Consider the following 21,390-nt stretch of genomic DNA (forward strand, 5'->3'; position numbering starts at 1 on the left):
TCCCGAGGGAGGCAACGCAGCCGAACCCTCATCTCCCGAGGACTCAAGCCCGCCTTGTGATGCGGCGATCGACATACGGTCCTCTTTGCGAGCCCCGAATGAGATGTCAGGAGCCTGAGAGGGTCCAGCAAACTCATCCGGGAACTCAACCGGCTGCGGCGTATGTGAGGGGGGTGTGGCCCGAGGAGGTTCGCTCGTCGGGGAAGCCCACACGGTAACCCTCAGATCACCCTGGCCACCAGCCGAAGTAGCCCTCTTACGAGAAGAAGAGCTAGAACGGGGTGTGGCAGAGGGGACTCTATACCTCTTAAGGTAATCGAGTCTCGATCTCAACGCCGAGATGGTCATGTCCCCGCAATGAGAACATGAGCCATCCGCGAACGCAATCTCAGCGTGCTGGAAGCCCAGACACGTGACACAGCGATCGTGACTGTCACGAGGAGCGATATATCGACCACACCCAGAAATACACGGGCGAAATGACATCTTTAATAAGACGCAAATCGGCCCGTATCTCTTTTGTGAGAGAAATTGTCTCTTTTAGAGGTGTTGAAGCGCTTAGGGGAACGCGGGAGCTGTCACAGGAAACCCAGACGAACCGCTGAATCGCGCCGTCACACCAACACCAGCTCTTGCTTGTAAACACTCCGGTGATTGCAGCAAGCGATGTGCTCGGCTCCGAAGCGAAAGCTTGAATGCGAGTTGCTCGCATTGCTCCTTATATACCCGCTCTGCGGGGTGGAGCTCGCGATGCAAATTCCGCAGACCAAGGTACTTTGTGTACCATTGGCTCGTTTTGTACCACTCGAAGGTGATTGGGCTCTCGGGCGAGATCCCATTCGTACTAGACTAGATCCCATTCGAACTAGACCGACTGAAAGGGAACAGGTCCAATCCTGACACTTCCCTGAAACAGACTTCTTCTATCTGATACATTCAGTGTTACATTCAGAATATGATGTGGTTTTCACTATGTTACTCTAACATAAGAACAGCCTTCTGGTCATTGGCATGTGATTCTCTCAAATTTCTATTTTCATATTAAGCTCAAATATGCAAAATACAATAAAAAAGGCAGCATTCAGATAATTTGGGTATTAACTATGTGTGTCTTACATTTGAATGCACAAAGTTGCCAAAATATGTAGCACTATGTAAAACATGGCAAAACCTAACCACCAGGCCATAAATACTACAAATGTGCATTAAATTATATTTTTATTATTATTTATCATTATTTATTATTATTATTCTATTTTTTTTTTTTAACAGATATTGAGCACTGGCGACTGCTGGACCAGTTCACAGAAGCAGCGTCAGAAAAGGGAATGGGTCGTTCCTCCCATACGGTTTAAAGAAAATGTAGACTACAGTCATCTGCCCTATGTTGGCAAGGTAATAGATAACACCATATGATATAGCAATTCTCTCTGCTTATTGCATGTACAGCACTTTACAATCTAATACAGTCTTCAATTGTAACATTAAGTTATTCAGTATTTCTGATTTATTCACACAGTAAATCAGTTTCTCTATTAAAAGACACGTATGTTACACAGTCAGCTGTCAGGGCTTTCCACAAACAGAGTACAAACTATTACTACTAGAATATAGATAAGAGGACTACAGGGTTGGAAATGTATCTAAATTATGGTATCACACTTTTGTTTACGATCAAATGTCATTTATTATACATAAATTAATGAAAATATTAGTATTTGTTTGATCTTTTTCAAACAGTAAGATGAGGTAAAGCAAAAGGAAGGTATTAACACAGAACATAACTTAGTTCAGTAATCAGGCACAGTTAGTCGTTTTCCTGCGTATGCTTTGAGTTTGCTCAGAAAAAGCGCACGTCAGAACAGCACACAGATGAACCATTCGCTCAAGCCCGAACACAGAGACTTCAATACCTGGTACCCATGACGGTAACATTATGTGGATTGTTTTTGAGTATGAATGTTTCATTTTGAGCAAAAGATTTACTCCACATGTAGCAAAATGGCAAATTACTAAACCTAACATCAAAAGCAATGATAAAACAGTGTAAATACAGAAAACAGCAAACACCTTATTCATGTTTCATGCTCCAGTGAATGATGGAAAAAAAAAAGTTGAGTAGGTTTTACTTAATTTTATAACATTGATTTACACATCAATCTCTACAATTTCTTGAATTCAGTACTAAAATAGAATTAACTTTTTTAATTAATACTAATTTCATGTAAAAATTATATATTTTTTTCTGTAGTATTTACTTCACCACAGAATCATTATTATCAGTGTCTTTAAAAAATGTGTAATTATAAAAACTGTGTGGTAACAGGACTGTGCAGAGATAAATATCATAATTTTGGTCATTTAAATCAGTTAATCCTTAGTAATATGAACTGAATTTCATTTTAACACATGAGTTAGACTCTTGAATGATATTAATTATTTACGATACTAAATGTGATTTTAAACAAACTTTTGAATTATTATTGACTTGTACACTCCTCTTTAGATGACAGCAGTCTAACCACGCAATGTGTCATTTCTCAGATCCGATCAGACAATGATGAGACCATGAAGCTACACTACACTCTAAGGGGACCAGGAGCCGACCAGCCACCTGTTGGTTACTTTGTAGTAGACACATACACAGGACTGGTTCACATTATACGGCCCCTGGATCGTGAGGAGAGACAATACTACACTGTGAGGATTACAAACATATAGATTTAAGATACAAAGTATAGATCATTTGTTATCACAAAGGCTATATGTCAATATTTCAAGATTCTGAGAAAAAGTTGAATAAAAAAAAAAGTTATTGCTACCTAAAGATTTTAAATTTAGTCAACTTGAAATGTACTAAGTGACAACTTGGATAATTGAGTTGACTACAGTTAATTATCCCATATCAATATATTTCTAATAAACTGTGTTTCGCTCCAAAACTCCAGACAGATTTTTTTGTAGTTAATACAAACATTATTTCCTATAGTATTTTCATAACCATTTTTTTCTCTTGTAGCTTATTGGCACTGCATGGTATTCTAACAAAACCATAGCGGAAGATAATATTAAAATCAACGTTGTTGTGGAGGACCAGAATGATAACTCACCAGTTTTTATCAAGCCAGAACGAAGCAGCATTTATGAGGGGAGACCAGTTGGTGAGCCAGCCATTTCTGCATTGTTATTGTCAAAAACTGTTTGATTTTCTGAAATTAGGAATGACCCATCATTCACCTCAAAGATCTTGTGCAAAAGATTTGTTTTTGTAATAGCCCTCTTTTCTAGGTACCTTCATAACACAAGTTGTGGCCAAAGATGCAGATGAGCTGGACACTCCTCACACTAAGATAGTGTACAGCTTGATCAAGCAAGAGCCAAATGATGGCACGCTTTTCTTTGCTGTTGACAAAGACAATGGAACAATCTATGTGAAGAGCTCAACACTTGACAGAGAGGTATTTGTTACTACTTATACTGATATTTGAGCTTGAGTGTTGGTAGCTTCAAAGTGACCACCAAACCGTCTGGATGTTCAAGTTCCCATTCTCTTGAACAGGAACACAGTTCTTTCGTTCTTACGCTGCAAGCTGCTGACATGTATGGAAGCCCTGAAGGAAATTCTGCTACAGCCACTGTATTTATAGATATCCTGGATGTCAATGACAATATTCCTACTTTGGAAAAGGATGAGGTGACTATGTGCATTGGCTAATGTAACTTGAATAGTCAGGAGCTCACATTTTTTACATGAAAGTCTTTTTTTAATACCCTTGTGAAAAATAATTGTTTAACTGTATTCACTGTGTACTTGTAGTGTACTTAATTTATTAATTTATTAATTTATTTTTTAAACTGCAATTAACATAATATTAAAGTGTATTTAAAGAAAGTAAACGTTCACACAATTAAAATAAATGTGCTTTACATTAAGCTTTACATTAAAGTACATTTAAAAAAAAGTAATTTAAATTGTTAAAAATATTTTGTCTTGCTTTAAAAGTAGAACACTTCATTTGATGTTTTGACTACCAAACGCTAAAGAACATGTAAAGTACTTGATTATAATAACATGCAGCGACAGTGTCTGAAAACATTACATTCAGTTTGCACTTAAGTATATTCTTTTAAACGGTCTCAAGAGTATTCCTCTCAATTAAATGCTGTAGTATAAGAAAAAGTGGTCATAAAACATTTTTTTTTTCTGGTTTCATAGTTTTCAGCCAGTATTGAGGAAAATGAGGCACCTGTTGAGGTTTTGAGGATCCAGGCTCTGGATAATGATGAAGAGAGGACAGACAATTGGTTGGCCGAGTTTGAAATAGTCTCGGGGAACGAGGATGGACGTTTTTCTATTGAAACTGATCCAAAGACAAATATTGGTGTTTTGTACCTGAACAAGGTCAGTGCTTATTTTGTACACAGTTCTAAGAAGTTTGTGGAAGCAAGTAGATCAGGGCTGAAATGTAATAAGGGTGTGCTGTTTACCCATTTGTTAGGATGTTATATATATATATATATATATATATATATATATATATATATATATATATATATATACAGTATAAGAATTTATTTTATTATTTGAGCAACTAATTGCACCGTGTTCTCTCCGCTAGCCTGTAGACTTTGAGTCAGTATCTTATATGAACCTGAATCTAGTTGTTGCAAACAAAGCTCTTCCAGGAGCACCAGGTGCAGCTGGAGCTTCTGGAGCAGGTGGTCAACATGTGTTTTTTGGAGGAAGCTCCAGTGTCCCCGAGCAAAAGAAATACTTAGTTAAGATCAGTGTCAAAAACAAACCAGAAAGCCCAAAGTTCCGTCCGAAGATCAAGCCTATATCTGTATCTGAGAACCCCCTAAATATTTTTCCAAGGGTAATTGACACCTACACTTCTACAGAAGAAGACACAGGCAAAACAGCAGAAAAAGTCAAGTAAGTTTTCTCCAAGCAAGTCTTGAAAATAAAGTCAGTTTCAAGACAAGATTCGAATACGCAGTACAGTACATAACAACTCAAGCCATGCATATCAAATGTATAGAAGGAAATGTACAGTTTTACAATATTTGATTGAATACTATATTTGAGGTTTATAACTATTCAGAATCTTTATGTTATAAACCTCAATCCTTCAAACTGCTAAACCAAAAGTAGAATTTAAAATTGCAATAATGTAGTGGTCCATGTTTGTTTAGATATGCAAAAGGATATGACCCTGACAACTGGATTTCTATTGACATGGATACGGCTGAGATCAAATTGAACAAGGTACCAGATCGTGAGTCTCCATTTGTGATAAATGGGACCTACTATGCCAAGATCCTCTGCATTACAGATGGTTAGTATGAGCAACAAGTCAGAGCATTGTGTTGGGAATATTTACACCGCTAGTTAAATGATTGTCACACCTAATAGATTTTTTCATTAGCGTTATTGACAATTTACACAAATAGGACAGTCACCAGCCTTTGCGCACAGTAAGATTTCTTCAACATTATGATGTTGGGATGCTTTTTAAACAGTAGCAAATGAGTGTACATGTGAAACAGTAAAATATGATTTAAGTAGGTTAACTGTAACGTGTTTTCTGTTTGTTATACATTTTAGAACTGCACTCTCAGACGTCTACAGGGACTATAGCTTTGCAGGTGGAAGACCTGAATGATAACTGCCCCAAACTCCTTGATAATGTGCAGATCGTCTGCAGTGATGCCAGCATGGTCAGTGTCACAGCAGAAGATGGAGATTCAGATCCCAACGGAGCTCCACTAGAGTTCAGATTGATTCAAGAGAAGACAAAGGGCAAATGGAACCTGCAGCAAATAAATGGTAATACCAAATAATATAGATGATATTATTTATTTGCAAGTTTCTGGATTTTGAAACAAATGTACTATCACTATCCTAGTGATCTAAAATTATTATTATTATTTTTTTTATATATATTTTTACAATAAACTGAAAACAATCATGTATACAGAAGATGATAACCATTCTTGTTCATTGTAAAACAATAGTCAAGTCTCTCAATGTTCCTGTCCTCTACAGATGTAAGTGCTTCACTGCTCGCTGAAGATGACTTATGGCCTGGTTTTTATGAAGTTACCATGGAGATCAGAGACAAGCAAGGACTGGTCTGCCCCGATGAGCAAGTCCTCCGTTTAGAGGTTTGCACTTGCTCTGAAGGAATGTTTTGTGGTTCAAAAGTGGCGGCTATACACACTACATCAGCCAGTTTTGGAGCAGCAGGAATCAGTTTCCTAATTCTAGGATTCCTCTGTCTGATCTGTGAGAATGAGTATACTTTGCTTTGGTGTACAACTGTAAATTTATTATTAGTGGTAACACTGTAAAACAGACACTTCTTAAATGTGTTTGTTTGTCTTTTTCTATTTTTAGTGGTCCCCATGGCCATCATAAAATGTGAATTTGGGAATCATTTTACTGAAATGCCAATTGAAACCAAGCAATATCTTATCTCCTATTGCACAGAAGGAAAAGCAACAGAGATAGTAAAAAATCCCTTCATGATCTTGCACAGGTTATACTACAAGAGTAAAACACTAGTATTGTGTGTCAACTGATTCTGTTTCTCTTGCAGGATATTCCTCAGATGAAAATCCCACCAAAACTCTACAATGAAGGTCTCAATAAAATACAATTATTCCAAGAACCTTTAAGAATGGTGGAAGCAAACTCTAATATCCCAGCAGATGAAATTCAGGTCCCCTTGTCAAACCATGCTGTAAATAACAATTATAACATTATGCAGATGAGTGCATTTGGAGGCTTTTACAACGACATGAACATGGTAAACTCTGCAAGGTGGCAAGAAGAACAAATCTCGCTTGATGCATTCCTAAAAAAATACCTTGAACATGTATGTGATTTTATTTAATTGTATTTAATTATTGTAATGTATTGAGGTGTACTTAAAGGAATAGTTCACTCAAAAATTTTAATTTGCAGAAGATCTAAAATCCAAGATGCAGATTGGTTTGATTCTTCATCCAAATGATTTGCAGAAATTTAGTATTACATCACTTGCTCACCATAGGATCTAGAGTAATGGGTGACATTAGATTGAGAGTCCAAACAGCTGATGAATACATCAATAACCTACAAGTAATCCACACAACTCAATCAGTCAATCAGTCAACATCTTGTGAAGTGACAAGCTACGTGTTTGTAATAAATTAATTTATTATTAAGATGTTTTTAACTTAAAACCATTGCTTCCAGATAAAATACAATTCATGAAGTGAAAAGGTCATCTTGTCTGAATCAGGAGAGAAATATGCACAGTTCAAGCACTGCTTATAAGCAGAAACAGGCCAACAAAGATCTGCATCTGTGGATTTATGGATTATATATTTTGGCCAGAAGCAATGGTATAAAGTTACAATACATGGACTTTATTATTACAAACATACAGCTTTTTGCTTTACAAGATGTTAATTGATTGGCTGCTGCTGTGTGTGGATTACTTGTGGATTATTGTGAAGTTTTTATGAGCTGTTTGGACTCTCATCCTAATGGCACCCATTCAATGCAAAGCAGTGGCGGTTCTAGACCACAGTAACTGAGGAGGAGGGGCAGAAAGGGGCCACTTGTGCTTTTAGGGGGCACAATTAAAAAAATTCATCTTAACCTATAAATATTAACCTTTAAATATTATTAATTCAGTCATTTTCACCATGTTATGTATCACTGCAATCTATAGACATAATCCATAACAATTTCAACTAAAATGAATGTTTCATCATTTTTCATTCATATGACAAATAATTTGTATTGTAGTGTCAGGGGCATCATTTTTGAGGGGCATGAAGGGAGGGTTGGCTCTCATGTTTGTCATGTGACACACAGCAGCCACAATACCACTGTATAACAGTATAACAGAAATAGGCTTATGTCCCTACAGAAAAAAAAAAGAAAAGAAAAGAAAAAAGCCTTAACCCATCACAGAAAAGTTTAATGATTTCCACTACAAATACCAATACAAACATTACAAACCATCAACATTTAACCATTAAAAAAGTTTTGTTCTGTAGTGTGTTTTGGGACAAATTCCATTAGGATTTATTGGTTTTAACAAGCCACCAATACAAAAACAACCAATTTCCAGTAGTGGCCAACAGGGTTCATGGGTTGTTTTTTTCAGCAGGGGTTTTATTAATAGTTTATTTTCATTTGAAATATTCCACAAATATATCATAAAAAATATACTGATTCTTAAATATGTTTAAGTAAATACATTTTAAACCTTTATAGATTATGTTAGTTTATCTATAATAGGCGATGGGCAAAGTAGACTAATTGTAATCTATTAACTTTCCATAAAAATCCATAATTTTACTTAAGTAACAGATATAGGTGTCATTCCATGAATAGTTTAATACGCTGACTTCATATTTAATGTGAATTTAATTTAAACCTTTACATTATCAAAGAACATTTTCACTTCAGTCCAGCGAGTTCATAGCCTGGTAATACCAAACTCTTCTACTTCGCTTTGCTTCGTAGACAGAGTCTGGAAGGGCATAATTGACAGGCATTTAACTTTCTCGTGGGGTGGGGGGGCTTTTTTGAAGTTTAAAATCATTGGTGTACCCGTAAGCCAATCACATAATATTTGGTTATGATGTGTGTTATGTGCCGGCTCAACCGCCTCAAACTTCTGCAGTAAACACAGATATGCTGTGAAAACAAATTCATCGAGTGAGTTTTGCTGCCTCCTTAACCTGATCCTGCATGAGTGCAACCAAGGTGGGCAATATCACATTTATCGCCTTGCCGGACTTTGGCCTCCCCAGTTTCTTGATGACGATCGGTAACAGTTGATAAATTAAACGTTTCCCAAAACCTGTCAGGAGTAGGGCCACAACATCACTTCCATTCAAAATGTGAAACAAACACTCTTCTTGTTCGGGCTTCAGTTGCTGAATGCCGGGAATATTCTCCACAACAGAGTGAATAGCATCTCTGTCATCTGTCTTCATGTCCGCTGTCGTTTTCGATTTCCATAACCTAAACTACAATCTTAAATTCTGCGCTTAGCGTCTATGTGATGTCTCTCAGTCTGCCCTCTGTTCGTTAATTGGCCGGCTGGTGCGGAGCCGGAGGAAAACTGGGAGATTTGTTGTTTGCTGTCTCAGACTGAGTTCAGAAGCTAACTGAAATTGAGCAGAAGTACGAAGTCTGACGTAGTTAGGCTAGCGAGTTCAAGCACTCTCAAAAACTCCCATAAAAAAAGTAACTCATAACTCCAATAAAAAAAGTTTTTAATTATTTCTTTTTATCTACTGTTCTATCATTTCATCATTCTATTTATACTTGTTCAATCTATCACGCTATCATTATCATACTATTATTATATTGCTGTATTGTATTATTTATGTAGCTCACATGTGTATATATATATATATATATATATATATATATATATATATATATATATATGTGTGTGTGTGTGTGTGTGTGTGTGTGTGTGTGTGTGTATATATATATATATATATATATATATATATATATATGTTTTGCTCTATGTGTGTTACAGAAAAGCCATGCAATGGAGGATGGATATGCTAAGAACGAGTCTAAGGCATATGACTATGAAGGGAAGGGCTCTCCTGTGGGCTCTGTGGGCTGCTGCAGCATCCTCGAAGATAACAATGACCTAGAGTTTCTCAATGACCTCGGGCCCAAGTTCACTACTCTCGCTGAAATATGTGGAGGTAAAAAGAGCGAGGTCCCTGCTCCTCTTCCTCTTCCTCTTCCTCCCAAACCCACGGGGGGCCGTACCGAGGTGGTGTCTTCATCAACCAACGTTATAAATCCTGTGAATATTACCATTAACAGAGCTTTATTTTTAAACGCACTGAATGTAGCTTCCAACACGGCTACGACATCATCTACCCGTGTGGAGAACGTCATGGTCACGGACAGCCGACCCACAGTGTTTACAAGTGTCCAACCGGCTCAAACGCTCCTGGTGCAACCGCAGCCAATGTACTACATGGTGGAGCCGCAGCCCAGCACAGCACTGCTCGCTGAAAGGCCCGCCGTGGGACAGAACATGTACGTGCTGAACAGCGGCCCGGTAGCCGAGGGGGTTGTAGTCCAGGGCGCCAACATAGCTACGAATACCCTGACCCGCGGCGAGAGAATGGTGCTTGTGGACGGGGGGGCACCTGCTCAGGCTGGGATGCTGCACACAGGTAATATGTCCGGGTCACAAATGTTCCTGGTGGATGGGGGAGCCACGAGCGGTCAAGTCCTTCAGGGGACGCTTCGGAGAGGGGTTGCTGGATCTCAGGGCCTGCTAGTCATGGAAGGACAAGGGGGTCAGGTGATTCAGGGGTCCCTCAAAAAAGGTGTTTCCACTCAGGGTGGATCTCAAAATGTCCTTTATATGGACAGCGAAGGGGGATCAGGTGGGGGGGTTCAAAGGGGGATGATGTCCACAGGGTCGGTCAGTAGCATCGGATTAGGTGGGTCATCTGTCCAGATTAACCAAAACCCATCGTCACATAAAGTCGTTGTTCAGGAGAGAAAGGTTGTGACAACACAAAGTGTCAAGTAATAATATAACACTCATTCAGTACTTGTCTTCAGAGCTCATGCGTGCAAATCATTAGAGTTTCATGCTGTTACCATGTTAGGTTACATAGAATATGCAAATAATGCTAGAAAAACTGGTTTTTAATAGACTACCTTGAGGTTTACTTCTCTGTATGTGTAGTGCATTATACTTGATTTTCATTTATCCCCATGCCTATAAATTATATGTTACTGTACGTGTGTATTCAGTGTGTCCTCTGTAAAGTCTGTTGTTTGCGGAAAATATGCACAAGTTGTCCTGAGGCCATTCCTGTTCAGTTCATGCAAATCAGCAGAAAGCTAAGTGCAGATATATGAGAACATAAACACAGCCAGAAAGCAGCTGAGTCGATTCAAAAGACTATAGAAGGACAGATGTTTTTATTTGATTTTGTTTGTTTAAGAAAAGTATAGTGCTGTAAAAGACAATTCATGAATCAGTTGCTGCAATGTATATTTTGGGAAGCTGTTTATAAAAATGATCAGTGTGTTAACCAGCACCGGTAGGATTTGCATTTTTACACTAGCTTTCATTCCTCTTCTTAGTTACTGTTTGTAATCCAGTATGAAGTCTGATCAGTAAGTCTGTGTTTAGAAGCTTGTGGTTTCTCTTTGCAGTGTGGTTAAATAAGAACCCGCATTCCAAGCAATAATGATCATATGTATGAAATGAATGTAACAATGTTTTCTCAAAAAAAAAAGCTTTTGTATTAAGAATACAGTAGCAAAAGCACATTTCTTTTGTTTAGTCGTTGGAATTTAATGCTAAATACAAAAAATAATAATAATAATTGGTGCTGTTTTTTTTTTATTTTTTTCTTCTATTCACAGCTCTGGTTTGGTACAAAAAATATTTTATTTTCTTGAAGTTTTTTTTTTTTTGAAGGGTTGGCTAGTGGTTTCCAACTTTCCCAGAAACCGACTCATCAGCTACATGCTGGGAAAGTGTGTCACTACTTTTCACAGAGAAACTTTTTTCAGGGGTCAATATTGTAAAGCAGCGTAAAACTGTTTAGAACATATTTTTTTAATGCTGATTTTATAAATGTTTCATATGTTTCACTGTAGAACAGAATTCTAAAAGACAATAAAAAGTCTTTTAAATGTCATCCGTTGTGTAAAACTGTGTCTTTGGGCAAGTGTTAACAAAAACTTGAATCTGTAAACTAGTAATTCAAGGGAGGCCATCCATTCCTCCAGGAATTTCACAAGCTCAGTTTCAGACAATAAAATTGGCAAGAACAACCCATGGCTGGGTTTCTTTTTCAAAACAGTAGCACCAGTTACTTTGTTTCCCATGTCTTGACTGACAGCTCTCATGTTGCCATGTTGAGAGAAATCGAGGCAGTGTGTGCACTGTGTGAACATGACGTTACTGTAGTTCTAGACTAAATATGGACATGTATTTACTCATCTGCACAAAAATAGATTCAGTATTTCTCAAAATGCAAACTCAGAATATTAAACAAACCTTCAATAATTTTATTGTATCCCATTTTATTAACCAATGTATTTGCTGCAGATTTTTACCACACTAATAAGCATAAATGACACATTTGTGTTTCAATTTTGTTATTGATAGTGTTGAACTTTCACCTCATTCTACATTTGTAAAAGTAGAACTATATTTTTATATTAAAAACAAACAAGTGAGTCCTGCCCAAATTTTAAATGTAACTCAAAAGTAACAAAACACATTACTTTCCATAAACATTTAATTAGTTAGAATTTTTAGGGAGTAACGCAGTATTGTAATGTATTACTTTTAAAAGTAACTTTTCCCATCACTGATAACAAGACTATTAAAAAATAATACAGACAATCCTTATCAATCATGTACACTTTCTGCCATGCTTCATTTTTATAATTGGGAAAATAGATATTTTAATGTGATAATATCCTGGGTTGAAGTCATTTCTGCAATGGAATAAAAAAAAATAAAAAAAATAAAAAGAATAATAATTTAGAAGTTAAATAAGATTTTTAGAGATATAAAGTCAGAACTGTGAAATAACAAATTTAGAAGTCTGAGAAAAAAGTCTGAATTGTGAGATACAAACATCTTGTTAGGTATGTAACCGTCGTTCCCTGAAGAAGGGAACAGAGACATCATGTCAGTAATGGGATCTCTCTTAGAGAGACCAATCCACTTTGAGTGTAAACTAAACTAGCCAATGCACATTGCCATGCAATGACTGCATCCAGCTGCAATAATAATGCAAAAATATATTCTTAATTTTTACAATATACTTTTGCATACTGTATTATATTTTAGAAATGAACATTGGAGATTTTAAAAGGTCATTTTATGGATGGCCTTCATAAGTTCAGTGAAAGGGATTTATTATTATTATTTTTTTAATTGACTTTGATGAGTCAATAAATGTTAAATGAAATCTAATACATTCCAGCGTCAGGTAACTTCATAAGAAACTGCTTTGTGTGTTTGAACCTATTAGTTATGAAAGTTGTTAAAATCAAAGACAGACATCTGCTAAAGAAAACGTGTAATTTCTTTAATGACTTTTACCTTGGAAAAAGAAAGTATCTAGGGTTTCTTCTTCAGAACTCAACGACATAAATGTGATGCATTCCTCGCATTGGTTTAAACAAAAAAACTAATCTAATTTGATCAGGTTTTTCAGATGGTTTCTTGGAAAACATTCCCCATTAGCTGTTATGGGTTGGATGTGAACAAGAGGAATTCCTTAGAACTGTTGTAACTAACTTTCAAAACACCCAAACATTTCTAAACAACAATTACTTCATAATGTGTTGCTTGGCCAGTAACTAATAAGTATATATATATATATATATATATATATATATATATATATATATATATAACTAAATAAATGTAAAGAGTGTAATTATTTATTTATGAAATTGCTTTGTGCTGTCTTTCATGCAGAAACATGATCTAAGGTAATACAGTATGTCATTCCCCAACTCACACACATAAATGCAGCTTTGAAGAAGCACGTGATGAGGCTTTTTTTTTTTTTTTCTGGGCGGACCAAAAGATGCTGGTGTTATATTTTGTGGTGCCAAAAACACTGTCAGTTTGATAAACTCTGCCACTGATAACTCTCTCACTCACACATTTTTCTCATCTCTTTAAGAAGATGTTTCCACAAACTTCGCTGGCTCTGAGCTTGTTGTTGTTTCTCACTGTGCAGGTGAGTAGACAGAGATATCGGACTTATAGTGTATATTGTGGAAGGTTGTCAAAGGCAACGTGTACAAGTATTCTCCATTTGTTAAAATTAGTTAACGTGAACTAACAATGAAACTAAAAACTACTTCTAAAACTTTTATCAATCTTACTAATGCATTATTAAAATCTTGATCATTTTCTTAATAATAATAATTGATAATTGTTAGATATCCCTCATAATACAATCATAATCGACATACGTTTTTTGGATTCCAAAGAATTGTTGATTTATAATAGTAATTTATAAGTCATAACGTCATATTTTTCAGCTAAACTATATTGTATCTGATCAGCAACTTCTCATCAATGAGTGTAGTAGTTATAGTAGTGTAGTAGTGTAGTTTTTTATGTTACTATGATATTCCCATGTTTTTACTGCTTTTACATTCCCCATCTTATATAAGATGCCTTTTTATATGGTTGTGTCTTAAAAATTTAAATCAATCAATATTTATTATATTATATTATATTATATTATATTATATTATATTATTTGCAAAAAAATAATAATAATAATAAAATAAAAATATGCAAATAGCGTAATTCATGGTTCCCTTCATGTTCAAAATGGACCTAAGTCTGTTAAGCTTAATAATTTAACTAATGGGACCTTATTTTAAAGTGTTTCCAATTATATTATATTTTAAAAGTCAATAAATGTGTAATATTAAGTTAATACAAAGGTTGTTCTATTACTGTAATATAATGACGTACATCATGTACAGGAACCGAAATGATTGTAACATCACAGTTTTATGATGATGATGATGATGATGATGATGATGATGTTTTTTTCTTTGTTTTGTGATTAAACCTACACGCCAATGAAGTAACAAAAACTAAAATAATTCAAGCACAACTTTAAGTTGTAATATCTCTCTGTGCATGTCAACAAAACTAATGTTAACAGATGCAACTTTTAATTTTGTAAAAATGATTTAGTAAATGTTGAGATAAACCCTCATGTTGTACTCTAATCATTTGGATCCGGAGCACATTTACTACTTCCAGAAAATGCTACATAATCTTATTGCATTTGACTAACTAAATTTCTAGTTAAATTATTACCAAATACTGGATTCAGTCTTTTTACTAACTTTTATTATGTATTTATTTTTTACACTCATTCAGCTTTAAATGAGTGCATCTGAACAACAAACAATATATATGTATTTATTTATTTATTTATTATCTGCTCTATTTGTTCACTTCACTGGTTTGCATTCTATCTGCCATGTGCCTTGCTCTGCTTTATTTAACTTTTTTTTTTTTTTTACATTCCATCATTCTATAGTTGTATCTTATATTTTATATTTGATCTCGATTTTTAGGCTCTACTGTTAATGTTATCTGTATGCACCGGGGGTCTGAGAGTAACGCAGTTTCGATTCTCTGTATGTATGTACTGTACTTACATGTGGAAAAAATGACAATAAAGCAGACTTGACTTGAAAAAAAAAAAAACCTTCTAAATAGTAATAGAGAGTAGCCTAGCAGTTAGTGAGTTATTTAAATGAAGAATTGTTTAATAATTGCAACCACATTACATAGAGAATATATATATATATATATATATATATATATATATATATATATATATATATATAAGGTTTATAAGGTTTTATATACATTACAGTGCATTCAGGCTATACATTTTTTCCTATCATGTGTTCCCGGGGAATCGAACCCGCAACCTTGCGCTTGATGCTCTACCAATTGAGCAATGCTCTACCAATTGAGCTACAGGAACACCATATAAAAACTTTTTTAAATATTAGAATATTTTGTACATAATTTTTTTTTGTACCTCTCTGAGAGTGTACAGTCCTGTAAATTTTAAGTATTTTTTTTCCCAGTCAACTGGTAACAAGTCAATCAATATGGTCTATGACCTTTATATATGTATAAAACGTTGGACAAACTTGACTCATGTGTGAACATGGGCAACAATCAGTTCCTTGCCAAACAGATGCTACTGAAATGTAACAGTTTCAGGTTTTAGTGAAGCATCTTGACAAACAGAGTCACATAATTAAAACTATTTTGTTAGCAGCGCAAAAGACTGTGGGTTCGATTCCCAGGAAACACACATTTGAACACCGATTTAAATAAAGGGTGTAGACCAAATGCACTGTAAGTCGCTTTGGATAAAAGTGGTTGATAAATGTAAAGCACCAAATAGCTGACTTTTAAATAGGCTATAATTCAATGTATAAAAAAATATGCAAGGATTATTTTGGCTAGACTATAATTATTGAGTAAAATGTTTGACAAATTAACTTTTTTTTTTTGGGTACTATTTACAGTACTTCCTGTCACACTACGCTTTCAGAAGGAACACAGAACCAAGTATAATCAAAGTAGTCTTTATTAATCCAACACAGGAGTAACTCCAACAGGGACAACAGGAGAAAGCCACAAATATGAAACTGGTAGACCCGACTAACAAGAACTGAAAGGACTAGGGTTTTTAAAGACAAGATAATGAGGAACAGACAGATGTGGGGAATCAACTAATAATCAGACTAAACAAGGACAGGAAACCGACCAAATAAGGCAAAACAGGAACTGAAACACATGACTAAACAGGTCCAATCCTGACACTTCCCTGAAACAGAGTTCTTCTATCTGATACATTCGGTTACATTCAGAATATGATGTGGTTTTCACTATGTTACTCTAACATAAGAACAGCCTTCTGGTCATTGGCATGCGATTCTCTCAAATTTCTATTTTCATATTAAGCTCAAATATGCAAAGTACAATAAAAAAGGCAGCATTCAGATGATTTGGGTATTACATATTTGTGTCTAACATTTGAATGCACAAGGTTACCAAAATATGTAGCACTTATCACTGTTAAAAACATAGCAAAACCTAACCACCAGGCCATAAATACTACAAATGTGCATTAAATTATATTTTTATTCTTATTTATTCTTATTCTAATTTTTTTAACAGATATTGAGCACTGGCGACTGCTGGACCAGTTCACAGAAGCAGCGTCAGAAAAGGGAATGGGTCGTTCCTCCCATACGGTTTAAAGAAAATGTAGACTACAGTCATCTGCCCTATGTTGGCAAGGTAATAGATAACACCATATGATATAGCAATTCTCTCTGCTTATTGCATGTACAGCACTTTACAATCTAATACAATCTTCAATTGTAACATTAAGTTATTCAGTATTTCTGATTTATTCACACAGTAAATCAGTTTCTCTATTAAAAGACACGTATGTTACACAGTCAGCTGTCAGGGCTTTCCACAAACAGAGTACAAACTATTACTACTAGAATATAGATAAGAGGACTACAGGGTTGGAAATGTATCTAAATTATGGTATCACACTTAGGTTTACGATCAAATGTCATTTATTATACATAAATTAATGAAAATATTAGTATTTGTTCTTTTTCATACAGTAAGATTAATTATTTACGATACTAAATGTGATTTTAAACAAACTTTTGAATTATTATTGACTTGTACACTCCTCTTTAGATGACAGCAGTCTAACCACGCAATGTGTCATTTCTCAGATCCGATCAGACAATGATGAGACCATGAAGCTACACTACACTCTAAGGGGACCAGGAGCTGACCAGCCACCTGTTGGTTACTTTGTAGTAGACACATACACAGGACTGGTTCACATTATACGGCCCCTGGATCGTGAGGAGAGACAATACTACACTGTGAGGATTAAAAACAAATAGATTTAAGATACAAAGTATAGATCATTTGTTATACCATAGACTGTCACAAAGGCTTAATGTCTATGTTTTAAGATTCTGAGAAAAAGTGAAATAAAAAAAAAAAAGATAAAAAATTTAGTCAACTTGAAATGTACTAATTGACAACTTGGATAATTGAGTTGACTGCAATTAATTATCACAGTATCAGTACATTTCTAATAAACTGTTTACTACCCACAAACTCCAGACAGTTTTTCTATTTAATACAAACATTATTTCCTACAGTATTTTTATAAGGATTTTTTTTTTCTCTTGTAGCTTATTGGCACTGCATGGTATTCTAACAAAACCATAGCTGAAGGTAATATTAAAATTAATGTTGTTGTGGAGGACCAGAATGATAACTCACCAGTTTTCATCAAGCCAGAACGAAGCAGCATTTATGAGGGGAGCCCAGTTGGTGAGCCAGCCATTTCTGCATTGCTATAGTCAAAAACTAAAGAAATTAGGAATGGCCAATAATTCACCTCACAGATCTTTTGAGAAAGATTTGTTTTTGTAATAGCTCTCTTTTCTAGGTACCTTCATAACACAAGTTGTGGCCAAAGATGCAGATGAGCCGGACACTCCTCACACTAAGATAGCATACAGCTTGATCAAGCAAGAGCCAAATGATGGCACGCTTTTCTTTGCTGTTGACAAAGACAATGGAATAATCTATGTGAAGAGCTCAACACTTGACAGAGAGGTATTTGTTACTACTTATACTGATATTTGAGCTTGAGTGTTGGTAGCTTCAAAGTGACCACCAAACCGTCTGGATGTTCAAGTTCCCATTCTCTTGAACAGGAACACAGTTCTTTCGTTCTTACGCTGCAAGCTGCTGACATGTATGGAAGCCCTGAAGGAAATTCTGCTACAGCCACTGTATTTATAGATATCCTGGATGTCAATGACAATATTCCTACTTTGGAAAAGGATGAGGTGACTATATGCATTGGCTAATGTAACTTGAATAGTCAGGAGCTCACATTTTTTACATGAAAGTATTTTTTTAATACCCTTATAATGAAAAATAATTATTTAATTGTATTCACTGTGTACTTGTAGTGTACTTAATTTATTTATTTATTAATTAAAAAAACTGCATTTAACATAATATTAAAGTGTATTTAAAGAAAGTAAACGTTCACACAATTAAAAGAAATGTGCTTTGCATTAAGCTTTACATTAAAGTACATTTTAAATAGGTAATTTAAATTGTTAAAAATATTTTGTCTTGCTTTAAAGTAGAACACTTCATTTGATGTTTTGACTACCAAACGCTAAAGAGCATGTAAAGTACTTGATTATAATAACATGCAGCGACAGTGTCTGAAAACATTACATTCAGTTTGCACTTAAGTATATTCTTTTAAATGGTCTCAAGAGTATTCCTCTCAATTAAATGCTGTAGTATGAGAAATAAAAACATTTTTTTTTTTTTTCTGGTTTCATAGTTTTCAGCCAGTATTGAGGAGAACGAGGCACCTGTTGAGGTTTTGAGGATCCAGGCTCTGGATAATGACGAAGAGAGGACAGACAATTGGTTGGCCGAGTTTGAAATAGTCTCGGGGAACGAGGATGGACGTTTTTCTATTGAAACTGATCCAAAGACAAATATTGGTGTTTTGTACCTGAACAAGGTCAGTGCTTATTTTGTACACAGTTCTAAGAAGTTTGTGGAAGCAAGTAGATCAGGGCGTGTAATAAGGGTGTGCTCTTTATATATATATATATATATATATATATATATATATATATATATACAGTATTGTTCAAAATAATAGCAGTACAATGTGACTAACCAGAATAATCAAGGTTTTTAGTATATTTTTTATTGCTACGTGGCAAACAAGTTACCAGTAGGTTCAGTAGATTGTCAGAAAACAAACAAGACCCAGCATTCATGATATGCACGCTCTTATGGCTGTGCAATTGGGCAATTAGTTGAAAGGGGTGTGTTCAAAAAAATAGCAGTGTCTACCTTTGACTGTACAAACTCAAAACTATTTTGTACAAACATTTTTTTTTTCTGGGATTTAGCAATCCTGTGAATCACTAAACTAATATTTAGTTGTATGACCACAGTTTTTTAAAACTGCTTGACATCTGTGTGGCATGGAGTCAACCAACTTGTGGCACCTCTCAGCTGTTATTCCACTCCATGATTCTTTAACAACATTCCACAATTCATTCACATTTCTTGGTTTTGCTTCAGAAACAGCATTTTTGATATCACCCCACAAGTTCTCAATTGGATTAAGGTCTGGAGATTGGGCTGGCCACTCCATAACATTAATTTTGTTGGTTTGGAACCAAGACTTTGCCCATTTACTAGTGTGTTTTGGGTCATTGTCTTGTTGAAAAAAACATTTCAAGGGCATGTCCTCTTCAGCATAGGGCAACATGACCTCTTCAAGTATTTTAACATATGCAAACTGATCCATGATCCCTGGTATGCGATAAATAGGCCCAACACCATAGTAGGAGAAACATGCCCATATCATGATGCTTGCACCTCCATGCTTCACTGTCTTCACTGTGTACTGTGGCTTGAATTCAGAGTTTGGGGGTCGTCTCACAAACTGCCTGTGGCCCTTGGACCCAAAAAGAACAATTTTACTCTCATCAGTCCACAAAATGTTCCTCCATTTCTCTTTAGGCCAGTTGATGTGTTCTTTGGCAAATTGTAACCTCTTCTGCACATGCCTTTTTTTTAACAGAGGGACTTTGCGGGGGATTCTTGAAAATAGATTAGCTTCACACAGACGTCTTCTAACTGTCACAGTACTTACAGGTAACTCCAGACTGTCTTTGATCATCCTGGAGGTGATCATTGGCTGAGCCTTTGCCATTCTGGTTATTCTTCTATCCATTTTGATGGTTGTCTTCCGTTTTCTTCCACGTCTCTCTGGTTTTGCTCTCCATTTTAAGGCATTGGAGATCATTTTAGGTGAACAGCCTATCATTTTTTGCACCTCTTTATAGGTTTTCCCCTCTCTAATCAACTTTTTAATCAAAGTACGCTGTTCTTCTGAACAATGTCTTGAACGACCCATTTTCCTCAGCTTTCAAATGCATGTTCAACAAGTGTTGGCTTCATCCTTAAATAGGGGCCACCTGATTCACACCTGTTTCTTCACAAAATTGATGACCTCAGTGATTGAATGCCACACTGCTATTTTTTTGAACACACCCCTTTCAACTAATTCAACTAATTGCCCAATTGCACAGCCTTAAGAGCGTGCATATCATGAATGCTGGGTCTCATTTGTTTTCTGAGAATCTACTGAACCTACTGGTAACTTGTTTGCCACGTAGCAATAAAAAAATATACGAAAAACCTTGATTATTCTGGTTAGTCACATTGTACTGCTATTATTTTGAACAATACTGTATATATATATATATATATATATATATATATATATATATATATATATATATATAAGATTTTCTTTTATTATTTGAGCAACTAATTGCACCTTGTTCTCTCCGCTAGCCTGTAGACTTTGAGTCAGTATCTGATATGAACCTGAATCTAGTTGTTGCAAACAAAGCTCTTCCAGGAGCACCAGGTGCAGCTGGAGCTTCTGGAGCAGGTGGTCAACATGTGTTTTTTGGAGGAAGCTCCAGTGTCCCCGAGCAAAAGAAATACTTAGTTAAGATCAGTGTCAAAAACAAACCAGAAAGCCCAAAGTTCCGGCCAAAGATCAAGCCTATATCTGTTTCTGAGAACCCCCTAAATTCTTTTCCAAGAGTAATTGACACCTACACTGCTACAGAAGAAGACACAGGCAAAACAGCAGAAAAAGTCAAGTAAGTTTTCT

At 35.5% G+C, this 21,390-nt stretch overlaps 2 protein-coding genes across 2 annotated transcripts; both read left to right on the forward strand.

Annotated features, from left to right (window-relative positions):
- Positions 1-1,922: 1,922 nt before the first annotated feature.
- On the forward strand, positions 1,923-10,685 carry LOC127983534 (desmoglein-2-like). The gene is made up of 13 exons (XM_052585727.1): positions 1,923-1,928; positions 2,545-2,700; positions 3,020-3,161; positions 3,289-3,458; positions 3,560-3,694; positions 4,217-4,402; positions 4,620-4,936; positions 5,197-5,339; positions 5,609-5,830; positions 6,050-6,289; positions 6,401-6,513; positions 6,603-6,881; positions 9,561-10,685. The coding sequence occupies exons 1-13, from the start codon at positions 1,923-1,925 to the stop codon at positions 10,584-10,586; spliced, it is 3,135 nt and encodes a 1,044-aa protein (XP_052441687.1). The 3' UTR covers positions 10,587-10,685.
- Positions 10,686-13,683: 2,998 nt separating this feature from the next.
- LOC127983535 (cadherin-4-like) lies at positions 13,684-21,383 on the forward strand. The gene is made up of 8 exons (XM_052585728.1): positions 13,684-13,782; positions 16,782-16,904; positions 17,363-17,518; positions 17,837-17,978; positions 18,097-18,266; positions 18,368-18,502; positions 19,018-19,203; positions 21,063-21,383. The coding sequence occupies exons 1-8, from the start codon at positions 13,729-13,731 to the stop codon at positions 21,381-21,383; spliced, it is 1,287 nt and encodes a 428-aa protein (XP_052441688.1). The 5' UTR covers positions 13,684-13,728.
- The last annotated feature ends 7 nt before the right edge of the window (positions 21,384-21,390 follow it).

This window comes from Carassius gibelio, chromosome B20 (assembly GCF_023724105.1).
Source record: "Carassius gibelio isolate Cgi1373 ecotype wild population from Czech Republic chromosome B20, carGib1.2-hapl.c, whole genome shotgun sequence".
Classification (NCBI taxonomy): domain Eukaryota; kingdom Metazoa; phylum Chordata; class Actinopteri; order Cypriniformes; family Cyprinidae; genus Carassius; species Carassius gibelio.